This window comes from Oculina patagonica, chromosome 11 (assembly GCF_052425735.1).
Source record: "Oculina patagonica isolate OP01 chromosome 11, crgOcupat, whole genome shotgun sequence".
Lineage (NCBI taxonomy): Eukaryota > Metazoa > Cnidaria > Anthozoa > Scleractinia > Oculinidae > Oculina > Oculina patagonica.
In genome coordinates, this window is record NC_135768.1 from 16,343,746 (window position 1) to 16,368,582 (window position 24,837).

Consider the following 24,837-nt stretch of genomic DNA (forward strand, 5'->3'; position numbering starts at 1 on the left):
AATCAAACTCAGAACTCGTTTTTTAACAGATAAATCATACATATTTATGCGCTTATCGGCATAATTATAAGTTTTGGAAAAATGCATGGTAAAACAATCAAATTTCACCGAAATTTTGTTTGGAGGTGATTCGAAGTTTTGACGAAATTTCGGTGAAATTTCGCAAGCACAAAGCACAAAAGTTGTCCAGATTTGTTTTCATTACTTCTGAACAGTGTTGTATTTTGCTCAAAATACAAACCTGACATTTCCTGTCTGGCATTGGCAGGTTCAAATGTGCATTCGTCACTGACACTTAGACGAACATTATCTACCGCAATATCACCCGTATAACCATCACCAATCACGCCTTCAATTACAATCTGTGGAGGGAAACAATATAAAATAAATATGACCTCAACTTGGAGTGCGTGTTACTTGCGCGCGAAATTATTGACTATTGACAAACTGGGGCTCGTAATCTAATTGTTAAATAGAATTCTCGAGTTTGCCGTCTTATTGCTATTGATAGAAAAAATACTATTGAATTTTAAAACTGTTGGTTTTGGAATGCAATTCTCTAGAGTGCCTACAAAAGCTGTGATACTACTCACCCGCATTTTCTATGAGAACTAAAAGCTTGAGCTCGTACTCTTAGCCCTGTCCACACTAACCCGGGTAAATTTGAAAACGCCGTATAAAATGTTTTCCGTCCACATTAAGGGGACATGGTCAGCGTTCAGACCGCGCTGACCTGGACACTAGTTTTCACGTTTTGAAAAAAGTCCACCTTAATTATAACCCGAACTCAAAAATACGCGTAGAGAACCTTCAGAAATCTGCTTCAATCTTCTCAGTGTTTTTTTTTTTGCTAAATTTTCCCATTTAGTGAAACACTGAGAAGATTGAAGCAGATTTCTTAAGGTTCGTTTTGAAGAGCTATTGTTAAGCCCTAATTAAACCTTTTGCTTTGACAGAGAACACATGACTTCTTGACGTCAGCGTTTTTTTTAAAACTCCCGTTTCGCCCGTTTTCGCCGTCCATACTACACCACCTAGCCGGCATTTTCAAATTTACCCACTTTGGAGAGCGTTTTTGAAAAGTACCGTTTTCGGTGACCGAAAACGCCGTTTCAGTGTGGACGGTTAGCCTATCCGGGTAAAAAAAAGATAGGTTTTCAAATTAACCCGGGTCAGTGTGGACTGGGCCTTATTGTTAATTGAAAACACGCGCTATCGATTATTGCGTCCTCCAGGAAAGTTGAACCTACTGTGCAAATTTAATTTCATTGTCATAGATAATTTTCTCTCCATTGTACCAGGTTTATGATAGTCATTGAGAGTCAAAGAAATACTTTTGTGTTACTTCCATCCTTCAAATTTCGCGCAAGTTTTATCTTTTCACTTTCGCTCTCGTTTGTTTCAGACTCAATATTTACTAACCTGGTAAGGGTTAGTGCGTGCTATAGGAACAGTGGCACTTCGCCAAGCGTCGCCTTGACTACCGGCAATTCTCCATAGCAACGTCTCTTCGGCATCAGGGCCACGAGCATAAACGTTCAAGCGGCCAATAGTCAAACCGTTCATGTGATAGTTGAACGAAAGGCAGTTGTGAGATTCTGTGGCGTACAGAGTCACTAACCGGGCTTTCTCGCCTCTAACGCGAGGAAACGAAGACTCGATGAACATAAAGTTTCTTTCATCTGGTGGAAAAGGAATAAAGAATCTCTAAAATAAAAAGCCAGGTCGCCCACTGATGTGATTATATCCATTCTCGTCTCCATAGCCTTTATCGTTTCTCTTAGCCGGCAGGGAGACACGAGAAATGAACGGCTCTGGAGACACAGGATTTCCAGTCCTAGATTTTTGGGCTTCTGGTTTTAAGATTTCTTTGTTACAAACAACCAATAAAAAAGTCGAATAAATTTAAAAATCACATGTCCCCAGAGTCCTTCGTTTCTCGTTCCAAGGTCCTGCCAGCTAACAGAAGAGAAAGGGACAATGGGGACGAAAATGGATTATATTCTGCAGCCTAGTCTGGTCCAGGCTATCGATTTGTGGCGAACGACAACAGCAGAGCGAAATCAAGGCGAGGGAGTGGTACCTACTGAACTACGAGGCAAACAGTTACAAGTCAATTAACAATTGGTTTATGCTTTGGCCTGCTATCGAGTTATGTTGCACGCGGGAAGTTTGGAGAGCAGCGAAAGAAGCGTAAGAGTATCTCGAGGCGTAACAGAGAGCATTTCTAGCTATTTGAGTGCTCTCTAAACTTCACAAGTGCTCCATAACTCGACAGTGCACGCTAAAGCATGGACCAATTGTTTTATAACATTGCCGGTGGAAAGGTACATCAAAATAGACGCCAAAAACTTGCGTCAGAAAAAATGTTCTCGCGAAGCGATTTGCTCGCGCTGTCAGCTTGCACTATTGGATTACGGTGCACGCTTACGTATACTGAATTTGATTGCGCGGCTATACTAGCTATGTTATAATGCCTTTTAGCAAAACCAAGCGGCTGACTATTGGCAAAACGCGCGATCTGATTGGCTACAGAGGTGCCGTCTATTGATCGTTATTATTCCTGAGTTTTGGTTGGTTAATTAACAGGCAATGGTATATGACCTCATTTTCCATGGACCACAAATATGGGAAGTTTACGCATCAACGGGAAAAGCCGGGGAGCTCAAATATTGCAATTCATAGGTTGTTTTTAATAAAACAATTATTCCATTCTCGCCTCGTTGGCTGTCTACCATCTCATATCCCACGCGGGCTCATGGAATAATCGTTAATTAGATTAGTTAATTTGAATAATAATAGAATAGCGAATAATAGAATAGCGAAGCGCGCGAGGTCTAAAAATAGAATGCAAATGATTATACTCCCCACGAAGCTCAGAAATCAGCAGCGTGTTCTGAGAGAAATAGTGGGAATCTAGGCGAAGTTTTTCGTTTTAAAAAGTGTTTTAGGAACACCGGCTGTTTTAGAAAGAGTTTTAGAAAAATCGTCCGCAATTCCGGTTTGTTTGTCTGAGTCTTGTCTGAGTCATGACGTCACCCGCGCGCTTCGTTATTCCAAAGTAATATTACAACGCCACTTAACATACAAACCTTTGTAACAACCGTATAACTCCATCCTGAGGGAGGGATTATTGTACCAAGCCGTTGGATAAATCCTTAAAATCATGGCCTCCATAAAGATGTAATTTGTCACAACAGTTGATCTGTCGGAATTGGCTGTAAAATACTAAAAAGGGAGAAAAATAGTTAAAAAAACTACAGTAGAATCCCGATTTCTTGAGCCTCCAGGGGAAACGAAAATTGCTTCTAGGAATCGGGAGGTCCGATAAACTGGGGGTAAAATCTGACTCGTCCCCAGTCGTCTTCATACAGCACGCGGCAAAGATACAGCGGAGGGAGAGACGGGTACCGAGAAAGGGAGCGCCTGCTCCCCCACCTCGCGCGTGTGCTTCTCCCTTTGCCGCGTGCTATATAAAGACGACTGGGGACAAGTCAGGGGTAAAATTACAGAGGAGTTCTATCTAAGGGAACAAAAATTGGCTCGAGAAATCGGGAGTTTTGAGAATCCAAAGGTTAGAGCAATCGAGATTCTACTGTAAATCAACAATTGCCTAAATATATACGGTAAACTAACAAGCAGGTTATTTATTCGTTCGCTTATCCAGTTTCAATTTACTAAGACTGCCAGTTCGCATGTTTAAAATACACATAAAACCCTTAAAACCTTTACTACCTGAAAAGGGCAATTGATACTCGAGCCAAAAATTCTGAGGACAAATCCATCCACTGTCTCACAGTAACATTGTGATACGAAATATTTTAGCTTAAATGTCAGACGTCTATTACCTGGGTTAAGAAAATAACGCCCCACAAAATAACTTCTTGCCTGGTTACTCTGGCAAAAGTTGGCAAGGTTCGCAAGGTGTTACTCTGGGTTCTTGTAGCGCTTTCCTTATTGTTTCAGAATTATATTGAGTCTTTTCTTATGACAACCCAGGTTGACGTACTTTTCACGTGATTGTAATTGCCTCACTCATGATTAGTTGTTTTCCCGCGCTTGCTGCCAAGTTTAGTTTTCCCGCGCTTGGTGCGAATTTAAATCTTCCCGCATTTACTGCCTGTTAACGTTTTTTCCGCCTATGCTGCTAGTTATAACATTTCCGCCCCTGTCACCCATTCGATTGTTTCCCCAAGATTGTCTACATATTTTCAATTTTGGTACACAAATGGTTTCAATTTATGTTGTAAAGGACGGAATGTCGTGGACAACTGTTGAAAGTTGAATGTTTGTCAGTTTCAGATTGTACGCTTTGGCATAGCTGCTAAAATTATGATATAAAAAACTGAAGTCGTACTTCACGGTTACCACTACCATCAGCATAATCAGCCAAAGCCGACCACCAAGTTCTTCCATAATGAATGTAGTATTGCGTGACCCACTCGTCTGCGTCACGCCTTCCCTGTGTTGCTATCCTGGTGATTCTTGTGAACTGATAGAGTTTGATTTCAATCCAAGGGTTTGCGTCCGAAGGGGACCAGCAGTTCGTTGAATGTAGTCTGGCATTTTGGCTTTTAAACCGCGAGCCGACAAAGGAAGATGCGGTGATCTGTGAATCGAAGATAAGGCCGCTTTCTAAACCAAGAGGTGAAAAGCAGTACGATCGAAATTCTGCTGGCGCCCCTGGGAAATAAAGTTTTTTTTTCTGTTAACAAGTGTCTTTTTAGAATAAATACCTTATTCTCACTAATTGTCGTGAGTACTAATCTTCGCGATTTTCGCGATTTTAAAATAATCGCGAAATTTGATACGCGCGAAAAAAAACATTCCGCCAAATTTAAACACGCGATAATTAATACCATTTTTGTTATCAAAACAATAAAAAAAATCACTGTTTGGAACTGCAACTAGAACCTTTAAAAAATCCTGCCCTCTTGTTTTCTACTAGCACCCTTCCTCTGATTACTGTTTCCTTCAGCTAAATCGGCCAAAAACTCGTTACAGTCACCAAAGTTTCTGTTTTCATTCATAAGTTAGGAGAATTTGTGTTTTGACATAAGGACTTACCATCGTCACACGGTCCCGTACCGCTGGAAACTGTACAAGAAGATCTTATCAGCCAGCGACCATTATAAGAATTTTCTTTTTTGATTACGTACCATAGCCCACTGGACACGTCCACTGTGAAATATAAATTGAGGATTAAAACAGACCAAATCCCAAACGTGATTGTTTGGAAAAGAATACTGCAAGCTAATGTGTGTAGAGCCGACGGGTTGATGTAAACTGATCCTGGATAGGCTTCCGGTCCCGCAAACATCAGAAATTCTCAACGCGCGCACAATAAAGATGGTCTTATAAAATGTACGTCGTCTAGCTTAGAGATGTAAATTAGGGATTTTGGTCTCACTTTATAATAGGGTTTTCAGGATAGTACGCCAATATTTTTGGCCATAAAAGTATCTTTTAGGGTTACATCTAAAGAATAAAAAAGTTAAACGGTATTAATGGTCTGAATTGTAATTTATAGTTAAAATTTAACTTACGCAGCGGAAAACAGCCTGAAAAATACAGGCTAAATTTATCAGCTCTCAGTCATTTCATAGGTCAGTGGGGGATATGTTATCAACAGAATCAAGAATGTCATGGTTTTAAATCCTGTTGGAGCTTAAGCTGAAAAACCCCTGAGAAGATCTCATTATCTTTCGTTCAAAAGTTGTGTAATTAACTGAACTTTATGTCGTGAAGAAGACTCGTAGAACCAACCATTTTTTAAATCAGGAATGGGGCTATTAGAAAATATTTAAGATGAAAACGTGGAGAAATTTGAGGTGGGTTAGTGCGCGAATTTTTATTTTTTAAAAGTTAAATACAAACCAGAGGCCTTGAAATTTGCCAAAACTTCTTGTTGAGAAACAAATCTTTCCCATATCCTCAAGTCGGACATCTGTAGATTAGTCCCAAGCGAAGAAGCGTTTTTCACATCACTCGTCACACCACCAATTTCAATATGCGTGGCACTAACCAAATCTCGGATTGGTACTTCTTCAGGCAAATTATTTGCCTGGACGATCTCTCCGTTTATGTATACCGTCAACCCCCACATCTCGTGCCGCGTGATCGTCACGTGTACCCAGTCATGTGACTCGTGGGAAGTATTAAAGGACAAAGTCCAAGCCAGGCCTTCCATAGTTCGAACTCGTGCATCGTAGGTTGACGAGTCGGAGTTTTTGAATAAAGCGAGGCCAGTGGTGAGGGAGTCGTTGGCAGCTAACGAAAAGATGTTGGTGGTTGTATCTAAAAATCGAAACAGTCGCCCGTTCAATGTGTTGGCAAGCATTACCATTTTAAGTCATTTTTAAAATAAATTTCAAATTATACAGTGGAACCCCGCCTTAAAACTACCTCGTTTTTACGGTCATGTTTTTTTTTGTCCCGATGAAACACCCATACATTTTCTTATAATAAAGCCCCGTTAATGTGGCCACCCCTTTACCCCGTTAATACGGCCTCTCGAACCAAATACCCATTGTTCGATCCAGTTATGTTCGTTTTTCCATCAAATTGTATATGTGCTGATTGAATCATCATTGGTTTTTAATAACTGTATATCTAGACGTTTAGTTAAGAACAGTTGTTTACAAGTGTTATTGTTAAGTCACTTGAAGTAGACCCTGGGAGTAAGCCGGACTAGTCATGAAATTTGATCCTACCCCGTTAATACGGCCAAATTTCCGTGGCCCTTTGGTGGCCGTATTAACGGGGTTTCACTGTAATGCGCAGAATCATTTCAAGTCTGACGCATTTATCACTCGATACGTTTCTTCACAAACCATACCTGGAACAAGGAAGTACACTTTCGCTGCCAGGACACAGTCATCTGCTGAGCACTCGTTAGGAATGAATCTGACAAAACGAGCTTGAAAAGGAGAAAGGACTGCATTTTTGACGACAGTTTTGTCGTCCCAGTTCCCATGGAAGAGCTGAAAGAAAAATAATGAAATGTCAAACAAATGGTCAAAACAAAGTCATTAGCGATCGCAGAGCCTGCGTTATCCTTATCCAGCGGGACGGGACGTGGACTCTGGAAGCGAATCATAGTTACCAAAGATGGCACAAGAATCCTAACCAATATTGTCATTTGCTTTCGAGTTTTTGGCAAATTTTGGTTTACAAAAAAGTAAAAAGTACTCTCCTTGGATGGGATGCTAGCATTTGCCAGGTTGTTCTTATGGTTTGCTTTGAACGTTTCACTGGCATAAGTGAGAAGATATGAGGCTCTTTCATTGCTTGAAGGTTGTCATTGTGTTGCATCTAGGGCTTAAATGGTTGTATTTCGTAGGTCTTCGCTCATACCAGGCGATCGGGACGATCATATGAGAACCCCCGATTGCTTCCAATTGCTTCGATCCCTTACGATCGTCTGAGTATTTGCAAACGATCGATGAGATAGAAACGATCGGGGCGATCATATAAAACCAGCATTAAGAAAAATGAACACATTTATTCTTCTTTTGCTGTCCTCACAAAAATACAAAACTGTTTCTTCTTCCTGTTCTTATACTTGCGCTTATGCTACGTGAGAACAACACAAAAAATATAGGAAGAATGACTTTGTTCGTTCGTGTTACGCGATTGTCCTTTTGCTTGTGCAGTGAAATTCAGCCTTCACTTCTAGATCTACCATGATGGCACTTCTCGATCTACCCTGATGGTCAAAAAACAGCACAATGACCCCGGCTAAGGCTGAATAAAAGGAGCTTCGTAACGGGGATTTCGCGGATTTCTCGTCTTAACAGTTCTGAAATTAGCATGAAAAACATTATCTTTGATAATCTAAAGAAAGATATTGCCTTAATTTCCTTCGGCTTCGCCGTCATGATTTCCGAGCAATATTTCTTTGGGGTACCCCAGAGGACTTTTGCAGTGAAACACGTTTTGCTTTCTGGGGAGAGCATAGGTAGTAATTTTGACCAATTTCAGCGAATACAGTAAAAACCCGCGTATAAGAACACCTATTTTGGCGGTTCAGGCTGATTTGGTTCTTATATAAAGGGTTATAATCTGCAAAATCAGCCTGTAAGTGTTCTTAAGTGTTCTTAAAAAAAGTTTCTTAAAATAAGGAACATACTAGGCTACCAATAGATGAAATCAATATATATGCACACAATTGTATTTTAATTTTAATAAAATTGATAAATCAAGGCAATACTGTACTGTAATTGGGGTGGAACTATTATGTGTGCAATGAAAAGTAGTGTTGATCTTTGATATTTTTCCATATAAGAACAACCTTCATTTTTCAAGCTGAATGTGTTCTTATATAAATGGTACTTTATTTCCTAAAATCAGGCCTGGGTGTTCTTAATCCACTTGTTCTTATACGCGGGTTTTTACTGTATTGCATAAATTGTCCAAAGAGGTGGTACAGATCATTGTAAATCGGCAAATTTACGACCTAATTTGATATTCCAGCTAGTTTAAAAGAGCAACGGGGCGAACCGATCGCACTCAAATTAGGCCAGACTATAGTTCGAAGACTGTTCTTTCGAGGACCGGGATCTCCGATAAAAGCGAGTCGAGGAAATTTGATTTTTCGGCTACATTCCAGAGGCGGTACCGGATTCTTCGATGTGGAAGTTGCATGCCTTGTGTAAATATTTGTATTCAGTACACGAGTCGAAAACTAAAACTCCCAAAACAGCTCTCGCGCGCTACAAATCGCCAAGAAAACGGCATAAAAACAAACCTAAACAATGCGAAAATGTTTCTACTTTATTTTATTACAAATACGAGTCGTAAAAGCCGATTTTAGAAAGCTTAAATATTTACAATAGCAATTAGTGAAGGAATTTGAATATTCATATGGGCATGCTGTGTCCTCACAAACATAGGATGGTAAGCCTGTGGTTGCGGCTATTGTTAGAAAGCAGAGGATCTATTGTTAAAAACAATAGTGGCAACTATGCAAACTCGATTTGCATTGGTAATTAATACCCTGGGGATTATGCAAATGAGACTATAAAAGGGGTTACATGTGCTCCACCCCATCACTCTACTCGAGGCCGCGAAAGTGGAGAGTTTGGCTACCCACCCTCCCCCCCCCTAATCGAGTAAGTCGGGTTGACCCCTTCAGCTCCTATCCTCGCCTGGTCTTGGGCTTGTCCCAGGCCAGAGCGATTCTCCATATCTTATTACCATGTCATTAATAACAATACCCAGGGTAGAATATTACACTATTACACGTCATAAAATCCAAAATGGCGGCGCGCGGGAAATTTAAAAGCGATGATCTTTTCCACTTATTGCTGCTATTAAATGTTATTTCCACCTTGTCCTGTAAAATTTGAAATTAAGGCATTATTTCAAACGATTCAACGTCAACTTGTTGTAAGAGTGGAGGTTCCCTTTAAAGTTTAGCCTCAATTTTTCAAGTTGTAATCGATTTCTATCCCTGAGACACTTGTTAACAGATTCAGTGCTCTAAAAAAGCAATTGATAATAAAACTGGACTATTATTTTATGTTTTCTACGACACAAATAAATATTTTGGCTGTTCAAAAATCTGTTAAAATCCGTGACAAAGTCCCTTTAACCCAGACCACTCGACTTGAACTCGAACGCAGTAACAGTTAGGCCACCACGCCCCATAAAGGCAAACACTTGAATTAATGGATGAGCGAATCACTTGGTGAAGAAAATCATGAGATGCAAAATTAATAATTAATTTAAACTATCTACTATTAAAGATCATGGGAAGCAACAAGCTCGTTACCAGTACTATCCGTGAGATGCACGATGTCTACACAGGGCAACTCTTTCAAAGCTCACTCGCCCATAGCGTTTTCTTTCAAGTTTAATTAATTAGCAATATAGGAACACTTTAATGTCGTCTTAGAAGCTTACAAATAATAGTTCATTCAGTGCTACAAACAAAAAAACTATGATTACCCAAATGAATAGTCAAAAATGTTTTTTACATTAGTACTAGTCATTATAAATTGATACTTCGGAAAATTTATCTTGTGATAAAAAATTCACTTGTCGTGTCAATAATTGACTAACAAGACAGTAAGGCTCGAAACACCTTCTGGTTAAAAAAAGACTAGACTAATTAAAGCTAAGAATATATATATATATTTTCTAGCTCAAAAATATCAAACTACTCAAGCGGTCTTTAGGTTGCCACATCAGACCTGCCTTATGTATATGTATATAATGAAGAAAATTATTCAACATGACTCGAGCGTGGGACAAAGAAAAAATCTGAGTCCCCGACGGGAATCGCACCCATGGCCTCCCAGATACCGGTTGGGCGCTCTAACCAACTGAGCTACGAGAGACTCGTTGTGAGCTGGGCCATTTACTAGGTTGATATATGACACGCGTCCTGCATACTGCTAGGATCAGCAATGTCGAAATCATCAAATGTGTAGTAAATAATAAAGATGGTGAATTTCAAGCTCGGTGATAAATAGTGAAGAAAATTATTCAACATGACTCGAGCGTGGGACAAAGAAAAATTCTGAGTCCCCGACGGGAATCGAACCCATGGCCTCCCAGATACCGGTATCTGAGAGGCCATGGGTTCCATTCCCGTCGGGGACTCAGATTTTTTCTTTGTCCCACGCTCGAGTCATGTTGAATAATTTTCTCACTATTTATCACCGAGCTTGAAATTTACCATCTTTATTATTTACTATATGTATATATGGCCAGAAATTGTTATATGGCTTTCTGTAAGGCGGCACCAATGTTAAAAAAAATTAAAATAATTGATCTTTTAAACAATGTACCAAACGAATTTGTCTTTCCAGGTTTAAGCATTTACGATATCATGATACCTTTTACTAGAATGATTCACATTGTAATTTGGGTTATATTCGTATCTCAAACAAAATTCTCGATTTCGATTGGTTCTGCGCGCACCTGTTTGTCTCGTAATTGCCGAACAATTACGTAGGTGTCTAATTACAGCTGTCCAATTACAACTTATTGTAATTGGATACCTATAGTCGGACACCTACGCCATTTGCAATCATATCCACTAGGATGGATTCTCTCTTGCTGTTTTTCTACTGCTTTTAAAACCCATTGAACGTACCTTTGACTTAATTTTTCACACAAAAAGGGTTCCCAAAGTTCTCCTAACCACAAACTTTGTTATTGATACGATTAATTAGTTCTTGGCCCTTGTGTCGTACAATTCAGACAGTAATAGTGCTAGTAACTTCAAATCGGTATTGAAATTACTTTCCCGATTACTAACTGAATTGCACTCTAGTCTGTCCAAATTCTATTTCACATCACCATATATAGAAATGGTACGTCATACAATTCAAGACCAAAAAAATAAACAACATCGCGTTTGTAGAAACCAAGTATTTTAAAACAGTCAAAACAGGACTACAAACTTCAAATATTGGTGGTTGAAACATCTACTTCAATATGTATACTTTGTTAGCTGCAGAGCTAGTCAAGAGAATACGTCCATCTGGTGCTGTTGCTATTCCAGAAGGACTTGGTAAATGAGTGACAGTTTTGCCTGTGAAGCGACCGTCTAAAGAAAATTGCTGAACTCGCACATTGTACTTATCACATACAAGAAGATTATTGGACCTGTCTACAAGCATACCACACGGCCAGTTAAATTCTCCGTATTGATTCCCTTTTTTCCCAAACTTGTACAAAAACTTTCCTGTCTGATCATTAACTTTAATGCAGATATTAATTCCATCAGATACGAAGAACATGTTTTCGTAAGGAATGCAGCTTCTTGGATAGTTGAATTTCTCTGGGCTACGGTCTCCAAATATGGAAATAGTTTCTCCTTCCTTTGACAACACATGTATCCTGTGATTGTCACAGTCGGTTACAACAATGCGTCCTTCATCATCCAAACAAACATCAACTGGATGCTTAACCTCATCTTTTCCTGCACCACATTTTCCAAAGCTTTTCACAACAGTTCCTGTCTGGATATTTATGTGTTGTATTCTGTGTTTCCTTTGATCTGCAACCAGAATCTCGTTATCGTTTAAAAACGCAACGCCAGCTGGGGACTTAAATTGTCCAGAATTTGATCCTTTGTTGCCAAATTTACTCAAACGGTTGCCTTTTTCATCGAGTACATGAACACAGTGTCTATTGCTATCTATAACCACCATCTTGCCGTCCGTATTAACAGCGATCCCATGTAACCCCTGGGGCTGGTTTCCTTCAAGGGATTTTAAGTCCACCTCACCGACTACAACAAGTTCACGTTCTTTCACCTGCATAGTAAAAGGACAGGTCGGAAGTTTATCGCCATTGATCTTCACTTCAATGCTGTAGGCACCAAGTGCTTTCGGAGTAAATTTCAGCTGAAGATTACCGTCTTCTTTATCGCTAACCATCACATCTGTTATATCTTTTTGGGGTTCAATTAGAACTTCAACTCGATCTTTAAGATCAGCCTGGTTACTCAGCTCCCCTTCAGATGTTTTGGGGCATAACGTAAACTCTGCTTCTACACCAGCCTGAAGAATTTGATCCAGTCCTTCCAGCTTTGATCGATTTGCGTCTGCCTTCTGTTCAGTGGTATCAATGAAACCTAATTTCAAGTCCGCTAAAGAAGCCGCGGTAAATTTGATATGGGAGTTGTTCCTTCGACATCAGGGAACAAGTAATGTGACTCCCATCGCCGCTTCGTCGAACGGCAAGGAGGCTCAACAAACTGTTGTGGAAAAAACTGCTCGGCAAACTTTTGAAGCGATTTTCTTCAGGTAAATCGATTAGAGCTTCGCATTCCGGACATAGAAACTTTCCTTGTCTGTGGCTCGCTCTTGCATGATTTGACAGACACTCACAGCAAAATGTGTGATGATATGATATAGTTTTGGGCTCGTTGTAGATATCGAGACAAATCGAGCAAGTAAGATGTTGCTTGAGGTTTTTCAAAAGAGACTCCATTGCGATGCGTCACTCTGAAAAGCTTTGCGAAATTTAAATGCCTCAGGATATTTTAGCTGTTTCTGAGAAAACGGAATTAATTACATGTAACGTCACAACTGTCTGCTTGTGACCAACCAGACGTCATTATAGTTTTCACTGAGCTGTTGAGAGTTTGACCTGCTTAGGTAGTTCAGCAGCTCCAAATCTTAAAAGCTTGATTATGGAGCGTTGATGGAATCTGCTAGCTAAGATTTATGTTATCGTGTTGCGAATTCTAAATAGTCCCGCTCGAAAGGAACATTTCCCGCGATCGCGTGCCGTCGCTAACTGCAGCTCTAGTAAAGAGACAACCACCAGAAGATTTTATTTCAGATTCCGAGAAAACCGAGCCGATTAGCGCTACGACTGGATGTTTTGACAATGAAATTTCAAAAGGTTGGCTGACCTTCACTGTAACATATTAGATTGTTGTTGTGTTGCATATAATAAATGTACCATTGTTGTCTGCTGTAAGCGCTGTCTAAAAGTGGTAGAACAGCTATTAGTAGAAACTCAGCAATGTATGTTTAAAATTGGCGGATCTGATTGGTTCTCCCATTGTTTTCTATTTAGACCACAACCGCGCGCGCGTTGCTCTGTTAAGATCCGAGACGCGACGGCTGTAAGACGCCGCCAGAAGTAAATTTTCACAGAGGAGGCATGTTACGCGTGCTCAGGCCGTTGTCCCGATGGCATCACGTCGTGTCCAATCTCGTACCCAGAGTCCACGTTCCCCTTGACCAGCGGTCGGAAAACGTCCGACCGCTTCTATGAGGCGACTCTAGCTATTATGCAACGTCTACTGCAGATGGCTTTCCTGGATCACCTTGCACCTGTTTATAACTTCTACCAATATTCCTTCGCTACACTGTTGAAGCTTGATAGTTTGACCCTTCCTCTACACCTATAGTCTATGCCGACAAAATCCTAATAAATGCACTACCGTGACCGAGCAATACAGTAATGCACAAAGCCCAATAAAGCTTAGCACTAGATACATGTACGCAGTGCGGACCTATTTTTCTTTTTGCCGTGAGGCTTTTCTTTTCGCCGCGAGGTTTTTCTTTTTGCCGTGAGGCTTTTCTTTTCGCCGCGAGGTTTTTCTTTTTGCCGTGAAATTTCTTTTTGCCGTGAGGTTAATATTCTTTTTGCCGCGAAGTTTTTCTTTTTGCCGTGAGGTTTTTCTTTTTGCCGCGAGGTTTTTCTTTTTGCCGTGAGGTTTTTCTTTTTGCCGCGAGGTTTTTTCTTTTTGCCGTGAGGTGTTTCTTTTTGCCGTGAGGTTTTTCTTTTTGCCGTGAGGCTTTTCTTTTTGCCGCGAGGTTTTTTCTTTTGCCGTGACAGTTGTGGGCCACCGTAATAATCCTCTTCGCGCCTAGGAGGCACATAAGGCTGAGACCAGAGATTTCCATTGCTCCCTTTCCATGGCTGCCTTCTCAAGTTCTTTCCACGTCTTCCCTGCTGTTTTCATTTCTGCCTCGATCGTCCTCCTCCAAGTCTCTTGTGGACGTCCTTTCTTCCTTCTTCCACTATCCGGTGTCCACCTTAACACCTTACCGTGTTATGCTATCTCGGCCTTTCCTGATAACATGCCCAAGCCACCTCCATCTTCTTTGCTTAAGGGGCCAATATAAAGGACAATTTGACTATTCGCTCATAGAAAAGCTAGGCTCGTGGTCTAATTGTTAATTAGAATTCAAGTATGGGTGTTCTGATCTCTGAACTGGCTGATTATTTAATATTTTCCTATCTGCCATGCAGTTGGAAATGAATTCCTCTGTTATATATTAAAATGATACTTCTTTATTGGCACTACAGTTTTATATAAAAGATGTTATTTAATGTAAAAGACAGATGCCATTGCAGGATAGCCCACGTGGTATCATAATTAAACAGAATGGTCTAAAGCTAATTGGCAGCATTAGGTCGATTTAGCGGAAGTGATGAGAGGCGGCTGTATTCGCAGGCTAGATGTAATGACGTTCGCGCGAAAATCTTCTAACATTGAGATTTTTCTTAACCTTTTACCACTGCCAGTTTACGAGTTACTCATGTCAGAAATGTAAAAATAAAGTGGGGTCACCCAACTCGTTTCCGAGATACGATATCGTCACTCGATATGACCTATGCGGCTTTCGGCGACAAAATATTTCAAATGAATTGCTGCAGGCCAACTTCCTTCGTCGGAGTTTATTTGAGTGGGTCTATTGAACAAATTTATTTCACTTTTAAAGTCCCTTAGAGTAAATCTTATATTTAACAATTGCATTTACAAACATAATAAACTTCTAACATTCAAATTTAGCTCATTATGTTTTGAATTTCATAACTCGTGCGAAGACGATAGGACGTCAGAATCAGAGTCATGTGATTCCGATGGAGAGTTCGCATGCAATGTTTGTGTTTGGGAATGTAAATTGGGTTTGAGGGAACCATTTGGGGAGAGGCGGGCGGGGGTGGGGTGTGGTTGACATTAATATGATCAGTTGGTGGGAGAAGGGAGGGGTGAAATTAATTTTTGCAGGTGCGGCTTAATTGGCCATTTCCGAGTTACCCTTTGCCTCTGTTTCAGAATGAGTCTACGTATAAAAACCATTCAAATGAAAATAAGTCTCACCTACAGGTCTATCCTCATCATGCAGATCAAACTCATTTTCATTTGAATTGTTCCGCACGTAGGCTCGTTTTGAGTCAGAGGCAAAGTGTAACTTGGAAATGGTCTATTTTAATCCGTATTTCCCAATTACCGCTTCAGATAAGTATTGCTCAGTTCCTAAACAAATCATCTTGAGCATGCGGTATGGTGAAGCTCACAACCAACAATAGCGGAGAATCCATAGTTAAGAGAAATTGATATACCCATCGAGCTGAGAAATTTTGGTATTGATAAGCGCCCGCCCGCGCGCCCGCCGTAAATACTCAGAGGGAGGGGTAGGGGAGTCCCAAGGCTACCCTAATAGGGGAGGTAAATGTCATCTCTTTTTCCAACGTCCGTTAACGTTTACACCGGCTTATACATTTGATATTGGGCATGGTCAATTGACAGATGTCAAAACAAGGTATCCGCTGACAAGTATCACATGACCATATCGTGGGCTCAGTTTAAGAGCTCATAGGTTTCTGCTAACGGCTAATGACATGATATTGGCAGCGGAATTTCTGCGATTAGAGTTGACAATTTATTTTGGCTATTGACAGTATTTTCAATAGAAGTATTTTCAAAACTATTAAGAACAGGCAAAAAAATGTATTTCTGAAGCTTCGCTTTAAGCCTTGGCTAAATCTAATTATTACCTTTCTGAATCCGCCTTCCTTGTAATCATTCCAGCTTGAGTTATCAACACTGTAAGCCAGGTAATATGACAGTGAGGCGTTGAGCCTAAACATGGTCGACACGAATCCAACTGGACCAATCTGGCCCAGGTCCACCTTATAAAAAAAAAAAACAAGAAAAAAAAAGAAAAAAAGAAAGAATAATTATGCCCAAAAAATATCTGAGGTAAAATTGAGAGAAAAATTGAAAAACGAAGAGACATAAAGCAGGCACAAAATTACATCAAGTACACACACGGGGGGATGTTATAGCACCTCGTATGTGCTGATACGTGTCACTGCAATATGTCTCTGCTACATGTTCATGTTGTGATTTTTATCCTTGTCACATGTCCCTTAGTATGTCAGCATGGTAAGTTTTTTTTAAAAGGCAAAATAATCACAGAATCATTGACTTTGTTCAAGCAACCTACTAAACCAGTACGAGTTAAAAGCAAAAACAAATCAAGTGGGTTGAAAATTGCGGGAAAATCGCGTAAGCCTGGCGCTGGCCTTATTTCTGATTGGACGACCATATTTATATTTATGCGCTGATTGGTTTAAAGCACATATTTTATCTTTGCCGTCCAGTCTCTGTATTAAAATTAATTATTTAATTGCGAAAAGAATGTCTTCACTTTACCGACTTCTTCCTGCGAGGAGCGGTGGTGAAGGAAGGCGGGGGGGGGGGATAAAAGATTATTGCGCTTAGAGCGGTTTTCACTTGAGTGTTGAAAGTAAATTGCGTTTGCTTTGGTTTTGCATTGCTACGCTTAGTGATTGGCTTAAAAATCTCGCGCCACTTTCTCAGCCAATCAGAACTAAAACCAAAACCAATCGTGACTCGCTCGCGCACGTTTTCCCGCGCTTCGTGTCGGCTACATGTATTTGCTTCGAGCTTTGATTGGTTCACTGGATTGTCTGTGGCCTTTATGATTGGCCAGAGTAATTACTATGGTTTTGGTTTTACGACACTCAATTGAAAACTGCTCTAAGATGCCTCAATAACAAATTGCCATTTTACCTGTAACCAACTTTCTTTACCGTCAAGCGATGAACCCCAAGTTGCTACAAGAGAATTTGATTGTGCTGTAAGTTAGTAACGCTCAAGATTCACATTTTCATACATCTTTCTTAAGAAAGTAATTGAGTTAGATTAAGGAGGGCGCAAATATGGCCAATTTTCTCAAGTGTGTACGTACCTAACTGTCATTAAAATCTTAATCCTAATCCGTCTTATTGCAGTTTTCAGTGATATTTGAACTCTGAAATTTAATCCTCAACAAACAGTTTAGGATTTTTGCTGCCGTCAATCATCTTAGCGGACCTCTCGGGCAAATGAATTTCACTTCAACCCGGTCAAAAAGTCACGTCTGTCAGCTTTGATTGGTAGCTATCGATGCATTTTGTTTGTTTCTGTTTTTCATGGTTCGTTGGCTCTCGCCATAATTATGATTGACGGCAGTGAAAAACGCAATCGTTAGTTGAATTTTAAATTTCAGGGTTCGCATATCACTGAAAACAGCAAAATTCTTAGTCATAACCGTCCCTTTTTTTTTCCTTTCGCTTTATGCCTTCCACCCTCGATTTCGAAACAAAGCAGCCCTGAATGTAATTTTTTAATATCCTTTAATAAATTATGTTTACCTCCACTGTCGCCATCATCAACTAAGCCACTGATATTTACTGGAAAATGAGGCACTACAATAGAAAAATAATAAGAAGCTGCATGAAATAACATCAAGAGAGGATACAGGTTAAAGGTTTCGGATAATATTCGGTCATCATCGGAAGAACTCGAGTGATATTCGTCAATGTTTGAAAGCCTTTGAGTATTCTTCGTCAATCTACCGAAATAGTGCATTTTGCATTTTGTACTTGATTTTAAAACATTCGGCATCGATTTAAAGGAGCTATGTCATGAACAATGCCTTTTGAAAAAACTGGCAACTTTGTCGTTGATAATTCGTCTCAATTTCGTTAGTCAAAACAATCCTTGTGCATTATCGCGTTTTTATAACTCCTTTGTTTGTTTGGATTTTTTTGCGTTAGAAAACTATTATTTTGAGGTTTCCTTCACTTTGAAAGTAATAAAAAGGCTTTAAGACAGTGCTCCTATAGAACAAGCTCAGCTTTCCTCGGTCAAGCCAGCGAGAAGTTTTAAGACTTTTATTATGACCTTAGTAAACACGTCTCTCCTTTCGGACTCAATTCTTTACAAGCGAGAAAGCAAGTGCTGCAACAGAGTTCTCTGTCTTCGATTGGTTGCCACGTACGCGCGAAAATTTAAATCCTAGCATCAGCCAATCAGAGACGCCACACGGATCTCTGCAGAACTACGTCATCACTGTGGAACTTTTAGGTCGAAACTCGTAAGACTCGCAAGCGGAGAAAAAACTAAACACGTGAACACAATGAAATCATCACGTGACAAGTAACATGCTTGACTTTTCGCCACCCATTGTAACACTTCCCAGTGGTCAAACGCAAAAATGACGTGACCTCCGGTTTTCGGCGCCTCGAACTTTTCTAAGATTTTGACTCAAAAGTGCGCAAACGGTGAAAGAAAATTTCAAGCTGGGAAACTCAGTGGAGATCAATTATCAAATTTCCAATCGGTAAGCGGCGTATAAACGTTATATTTCCAGGGACAACGTAAACTTTTAGCTTTAAAGCGATAGATATCGGAAAATTTAATACTTTGTATGGAGAAGTTTGGAGTAGTTTTGGCGGGAATTGCGCACACGCGTGGCGTTTGACCGTTGTGTGTTGTACAACTCACCTTCGTACGCAAACACCTCTATATCATCCGGGATAAAATAAGCACTTCCCGCCAAAAGATTGTCTGCGGCTGCGGTATATGGTTCAATCCCGTCTGGTAACTGGTACACATGCCCAGGATTGCTGTATGAATAGATGCCTTCATTTGCCGAATCGTTTATGAACAGATCTCCATCGCCGAACACTGGGCCTCGGAAGAGGTCACTTCTTGCTGCTTGTCCGCTGGTGTTTATATATGAGGTGTTTATGTCTAGCTTAATTGGTTCTGGGTATTCCGGGTTTTGAAGACTGAACAGAAAGGCTGAAGAGCTTGTCAAGTTTCTCTCCCCTGGATCGAAGAGAAATAAAAAGAGTAGTAATAAAGTAAAATTAAATCAAGGCTTAGATGCTACGCTTTTTTAGAGACTTGTGCTAAGTCGTAGGAAATGAAGTCAGTTTCGTTTTACAGTCAAAATAGTCAGTGCGTGCCGCCTAGTACTCCAGAATAGTTTTGATTAACGGCGAACGGATTGCATTTTTCGTTTCAAAAATTCAAATTCAATTTGAATATTCGAAATCATTCAACCGTAAACACGTGAACACGTGAACCTGTCAAAAATTATCGAATTTGATTGGTTAATATTTGACAGGTTCACGTGTTCACGTGTTTACGGTTGGATGATTTCCAATATTCAAATTGAATTTGAATTTTTGAAACAAATAATGCAATCCGTTCGCCGTTAATCAAAACTATTCTGGAATAATAGGAGGCACGCGCTGACTATTTTGACTGTAACCGTTTCGCTCCTTTCTTGTGTAGCAGCTTAAAAATCCATTACAAAATTTGCTAGAAATCTAATGAGAAATTTAATGCGATAAAATAATGGGTCTTTTTTTTCCGAAAGTCTAGCAAACGCTGTAAATAACATTAACTCTCTTCCAGGATAACGGCCGGGACGCAGCGTTTTGCGGTGTTCGCCAAAAAAAATACATTAAAGGAGCTATGTCACGGGGATTTCGCAGATTTTTGGTGTAAACTGTTCAGAAATTAGTGGTAGGCAACTTAACCCATAAAAACATTATCTTTGAACATCTAAAGGAAGATAGAACCTTATTTTAGCTTCGGCTATAAATATCGACTTTTTTTTTGAAGACGCGCGGAAACAAGTTGAAAAATTAAGCCTTACTTTTTCAAGTTGCAATCCGTTTCCATCCGAGCCATCCGCAGCCAAAGATGCTCGTTTACAGTTTCAGTACTCTAATATAGCAATTTTGAATAAAAATGGACTATTATTTTTAGGTTTCCTATGACACAAATATAAATTTTGGCTGTTCAAAAATCTGGTAAAATCCATGACATAATCCATTTAAATGCGGAATTGGTCTGCGGTCGTCTTCAAAAACACCAATTATGACGTCACAAGTTTTTATTTCCGACAATTTTTCGACAATTTTCCGAGCACTCTACGATTATGAAGGCCTAAAAAAAGCATTCTACAACTTGCAATATCTCTGCCATGCTATGTCCGATTACTTTGAAACTTCGGGATATGTTTATTTGGCTCTTAATATACACATGAACAAAAAATAAAAAAATTGAAATTTCTGTTCATTTGACCTTTAATCTCGTTAGACAGTTTCTTAACACTTACCTCCCCAAGATTGATCTAAGAATCCACCGAAAATGTAATCCCCAGTCTTAACAAGCGTTACAGTAGGTCCTCGATTGTCACAGTTCGTGTGAAACGTGGTCGCTGACCAGCCATCGTCCACAGCGCGGTAGCATCGAGTCCAACGAGATTCGTTAGGCGTCACTTGCGAGAGCCAGTTGCTAAGAGTCTGGTGACGAGTAGAACTTCCACCCAGAATGTGAGAAATAAACTTGGCTGCGTGAATCGAAAGAGGTGACATAAAATTGAAATGTCTATTAGCTAGTGAGGCTTTAGTACATCATGTACATGTAACAGATATAGAGAAGTACTGTGAACAAAAAGACATTGTTTCGTCCATTTTTTGAATTTTCAACCCAATTTGTAAAAACGATATGTAGCTTTCATCTACCAAGACCCTGGCGGGGGGAGAGAGCTGAAAATATGGGGTGTTGAGAAGTTTCACAATCATTAAAAGGGGTGGTTACAAACTTTGAGGAACATCTTGATCTAGGGGGGAGTTATTAAAATTTTATAATAATATATCTGACAGATTCAACGCAATTTGAAAGATCCGTTGTCGGTGTGGGGGTGTTATAATTTCAGATAAATGTCAACGAGGTTTTAGAGCTTACGGCATTCATAGTTTGCCCAAAGATCACTAAATATTTGGCAGATTGCTTTAAAAATTAAGCTGACCTTTCCACGTCCTAACAAAATTTAAGTCCTCCTTAGAGCTAAAACCATTTGCAAGTGTGCAATAAAACCCAAAACTGGAGAGCCAAGTTAGCGAAATTCCTACAGATTGCCTTTAAAGGGATACCGTCACTGGGATTTTTCTGCTTTTCAGTAAAAAGTGCTAAAATTGGCAAAGTTCTCTTGCTCGTACACGAAATGCATTAAGAACATCAAGGTGAAGATATAAAGCAAATTGTGTTGAAGGAAAATGGGAGCCGTTGTAAGTGTTTTAGTTGTTCTCCAGGCCACAAGAGCAGAACTTGAAAACATCAGCCTGACTTTTTCAAGTTGAGGTCAAAAGTTCCTGCTGGCATCACATAAATATCACTAGTTTATTGCTTCAGTACACTGTACTGGCATAGTAACTTTGAACAAAACTTGACCACTATTCGTAGATTTCTATACATCTTTGGGCTCTTAAATTTTTGAAGTGAAGCTCGTGACAGTGTCCCTTTAACGTTAGTTTATTGTTCAACCAACTTACGTTCGTGTTTCAACCAAAAGCTCACAGTGAACCCGCCAGGGCAAACACTGGGTTCGTTCAGGCAGTCATCTCGCGTGGTAGTAAACTTTATTTTAGCATTTCCCTGTATACTTAGCACCTTCATGCTAGCATCTACACCAACGTTATCTTCTACGAATACTTTGCGTGTTGACAACAATTCAGAGAAACTATTGTCTGAGGACAAGCTTGAGAAGTCAAGACGATGCTTTTCTGTAAATAGAAAAGGACAATACACAAAGTTGATTTGAAGTTTATTATCTTAAAGGGATAGTGTTGCGAGAAGTTTTTTAAGTTTTTGTGTAACTATGCTAGAATTATGAGGGTGAACTTGCTGATCAACAAAATGACCTTTGAACAACAACAGAATGGCATTAATTTGTTCTCCAATTTTTGAATTAACCGTAATGAATGTTTTTTTTTTAAGGAAAAAAACGTTATCTTAACTTCCCTGGATAGCATCTAGTCCATCGCAGGCTTCCCCCATCCCCTTCCTCTTGGCATTTTGCCAGAGACCCCTTACGGCTTTTCAGTAATCACTGGTACCCCTGCGTGGGTGGGAGGATCAATATGGGTATGGCTTGCCTAAGTGCCAAACCAAGTGTCTTGCCCAATAGTAAATATATCAGGGTCGGCCAGGGTTTTTAGGTATACGGTATACAGAGGGATTTAATATTGGGTATACAGTATTTTTACGCTAAAATTGGGCTTTGTATGGGTATAAAGTATACTGTGTTTTTCCAAATTTAGGTATTTGGCATGATTTTGAGGGGAAATGTTGGGTATACTGACTGCATGTTTTCAGGCATATTGGTATACCACTTACCCCCTGGCCGACCCTGATATATACTAAAGCATTGCGCATAGCATTAAAGTTTGTTGTTTTAAGAACTCGTCCACACTAATACGTTTTCGGTAATGCGGTCTCATAGATGAGTTATCGCTCACCATCCACACCGACAATTGAAAAGGCGGCGTTTTCGAAAGCCTCCGTTTTCGCCTTGCACACTTATACGATAGGGCTCCGTTCTTGAATGTCGCTACTCGGAACAGCATTTTTCAAATTTTATTATAAAAAACGTGAGCGTTTTCTTTCGTATAGGGGAATCCTTGTTTAAAATATTTGCCTCGTTAGTATAAGCGCTTCACTTTCTGATCGAGCTACAAAAATATCAATTCTGGTACGATTAACTTTCGCTATAATTAAGTTTCACGAGCTCTTTAAATATCTGGAGTCACTTTGTATATAGCATGCTAATAAGGGAATATGTAAACAATGATGTCATCAAAGATCGCCCTATTGGTGTGGACGACGGGCCAAAAACGCATCGACGAAAACACATTATGTGGAAAGAGAGTAAGGGCCTGTTTACATGATTCCGGAATGACTTTGACGAGGTTCGTTCCAGAATGAACTTCGTTCTGCATTCACATGACAGAGTCGACCGGCTCAACCTAAGGCGTTTTCACGTGCGCGGTTCTCGCGCGAGATAAAAAAAAGATGGCGCATGTTTCGCGCAAACATGTTATTGTGCCCTTTAATGGCCATTTCTGCAATTTTAACGAGCAATTTGACCATAGGGCTACTTCTCTGAGCTAAACAGTAAATGCTATTACGTTTTTTCGCTCTGGGTTCAAACTGTGGCCCCCGTACGCGGTTTCATGAGATGCTGTTTCATCTCGGAACGAAAATATTTTTTTGTTTACATGATACCAGAATGAAATGTCATTCCAGAACGAAAATTTCATTCCGGAACGAAAACCGGAATGAACTCATTCCGGAATGACTTGACTTCCGTCTCGGTATCATGTTAACAGATTAAGTGAATGGGAAAATTTCTCGGGACTTAAATTTCGCGATTTGGCCAAAATATACATTCAAAGGAACTAAATTTCGCGAAAATTGTCAAAATAGTGGCCTGCATTAACGAACAGTCTCAAAATTGACACAACTGAATATAATTTTCCACAGCAATAGTTTCCAGTGTCTATGACACTGAACAAAACCATATAACAAAACGAAACTTAAACCAATTTGACATGTTCCTTTTTTCGACTTTTTTTGCTTGTTTACAAGCAAAAAGAAGGAGATAAGCAGTTATGTGGGGTATAAATCTGGAACCGGAAGGAACCACATTCTTGTTAACTCTCAAGGGACTGTTTTAATTTCTCAAGGGAATACTTTCCGCTGTGGGTGATCAAAGCGCGTGACTTGTAAAGTGTCACTCTATAGTTGTGCTTCAGCACTTCCGTTCTTGTAGAAAAAACGTGACTTGTCAAATTTACAAACGTTATATAACAATCCAAAACGTGAGTAGCCCAAATCTTACGTCACATAACCAATTAAGAATGTAAGGGGTTCAGCGCTCGAAGGCAGCGAAGTTTAAAACGATTAAGAACGCAATTTGTACCGGTACAAGTCTTTAGGCGCTAATATTAATTTAACCTAAAACGATTAACAACGCAAATTTGTACTGGAACGAGTCTTTCACACACTAAAACGTTGCTAATAGTTAAGGAGGCTCGATGTAGTTTTTTTAGCCGAAGGGTGGTTGTTTTGAAAATTAAAATTACCTAGGAAGCCAATGTTCGATTTTTGCCAAAATACACTATAATGATCAAATATGACCAAATTTTAATTTTTTACCAGTCACTTAGTCACAACGGTTACCATAGCAACGATTGACGTTTTCTTTTGTTCTCAAACAAGCTTGATTTTCTCGAAACCTAGATTGACTCTTGGTGTTTATTTTTTGATATGTTAAAGTTTAGTACATTGACTAACTGTTGACGAAATTTTAGAAAAATCTGTAAGAGCGTTTTCAAGTAAATCAAAAATGAAATTTTCAGAAAAACACCGTTTTAATATAAAGTAGGCGCTTTAAGATTGTTTCGTATTATTTGAGC

General features: G+C 39.7%; 2 protein-coding genes across 2 annotated transcripts in view; both read right to left on the bottom strand.

The window, feature by feature from the left end:
- LOC144629676 (uncharacterized) overlaps nt 1–24,837 on the bottom strand; it is a 60,057-nt gene that overhangs the window by 26,998 nt on the left and 8,222 nt on the right. Inside the window, exons 5-17 of the mRNA XM_078487903.1 lie at nt 21,913–22,143; nt 20,694–20,927; nt 19,064–19,390; nt 17,929–17,982; nt 17,306–17,349; nt 16,264–16,398; nt 6,839–6,983; nt 5,878–6,297; nt 5,068–5,181; nt 4,358–4,683; nt 3,093–3,228; nt 1,423–1,682; nt 242–362 (exon numbers count right to left, since the gene is read on the bottom strand). Of these exons, the coding sequence (XP_078344029.1) occupies nt 242–362; nt 1,423–1,682; nt 3,093–3,228; nt 4,358–4,683; nt 5,068–5,181; nt 5,878–6,297; nt 6,839–6,983; nt 16,264–16,398; nt 17,306–17,349; nt 17,929–17,982; nt 19,064–19,390; nt 20,694–20,927; nt 21,913–22,143 (2,547 nt within the window). The remainder of the gene's footprint in view (nt 1–241; nt 363–1,422; nt 1,683–3,092; nt 3,229–4,357; nt 4,684–5,067; nt 5,182–5,877; nt 6,298–6,838; nt 6,984–16,263; nt 16,399–17,305; nt 17,350–17,928; nt 17,983–19,063; nt 19,391–20,693; nt 20,928–21,912; nt 22,144–24,837) is intronic.
- LOC144630871 (uncharacterized) lies at nt 11,436–12,987 on the bottom strand. Its single transcript, XM_078489243.1, has 2 exons — nt 12,713–12,987; nt 11,436–12,645 (listed from the first exon to the last, which is right to left on the bottom strand). Exons 1-2 carry the CDS (start codon nt 12,949–12,951, stop codon nt 11,439–11,441), a joined length of 1,446 nt encoding a protein of 481 aa, XP_078345369.1. The 5' UTR covers nt 12,952–12,987; the 3' UTR covers nt 11,436–11,438.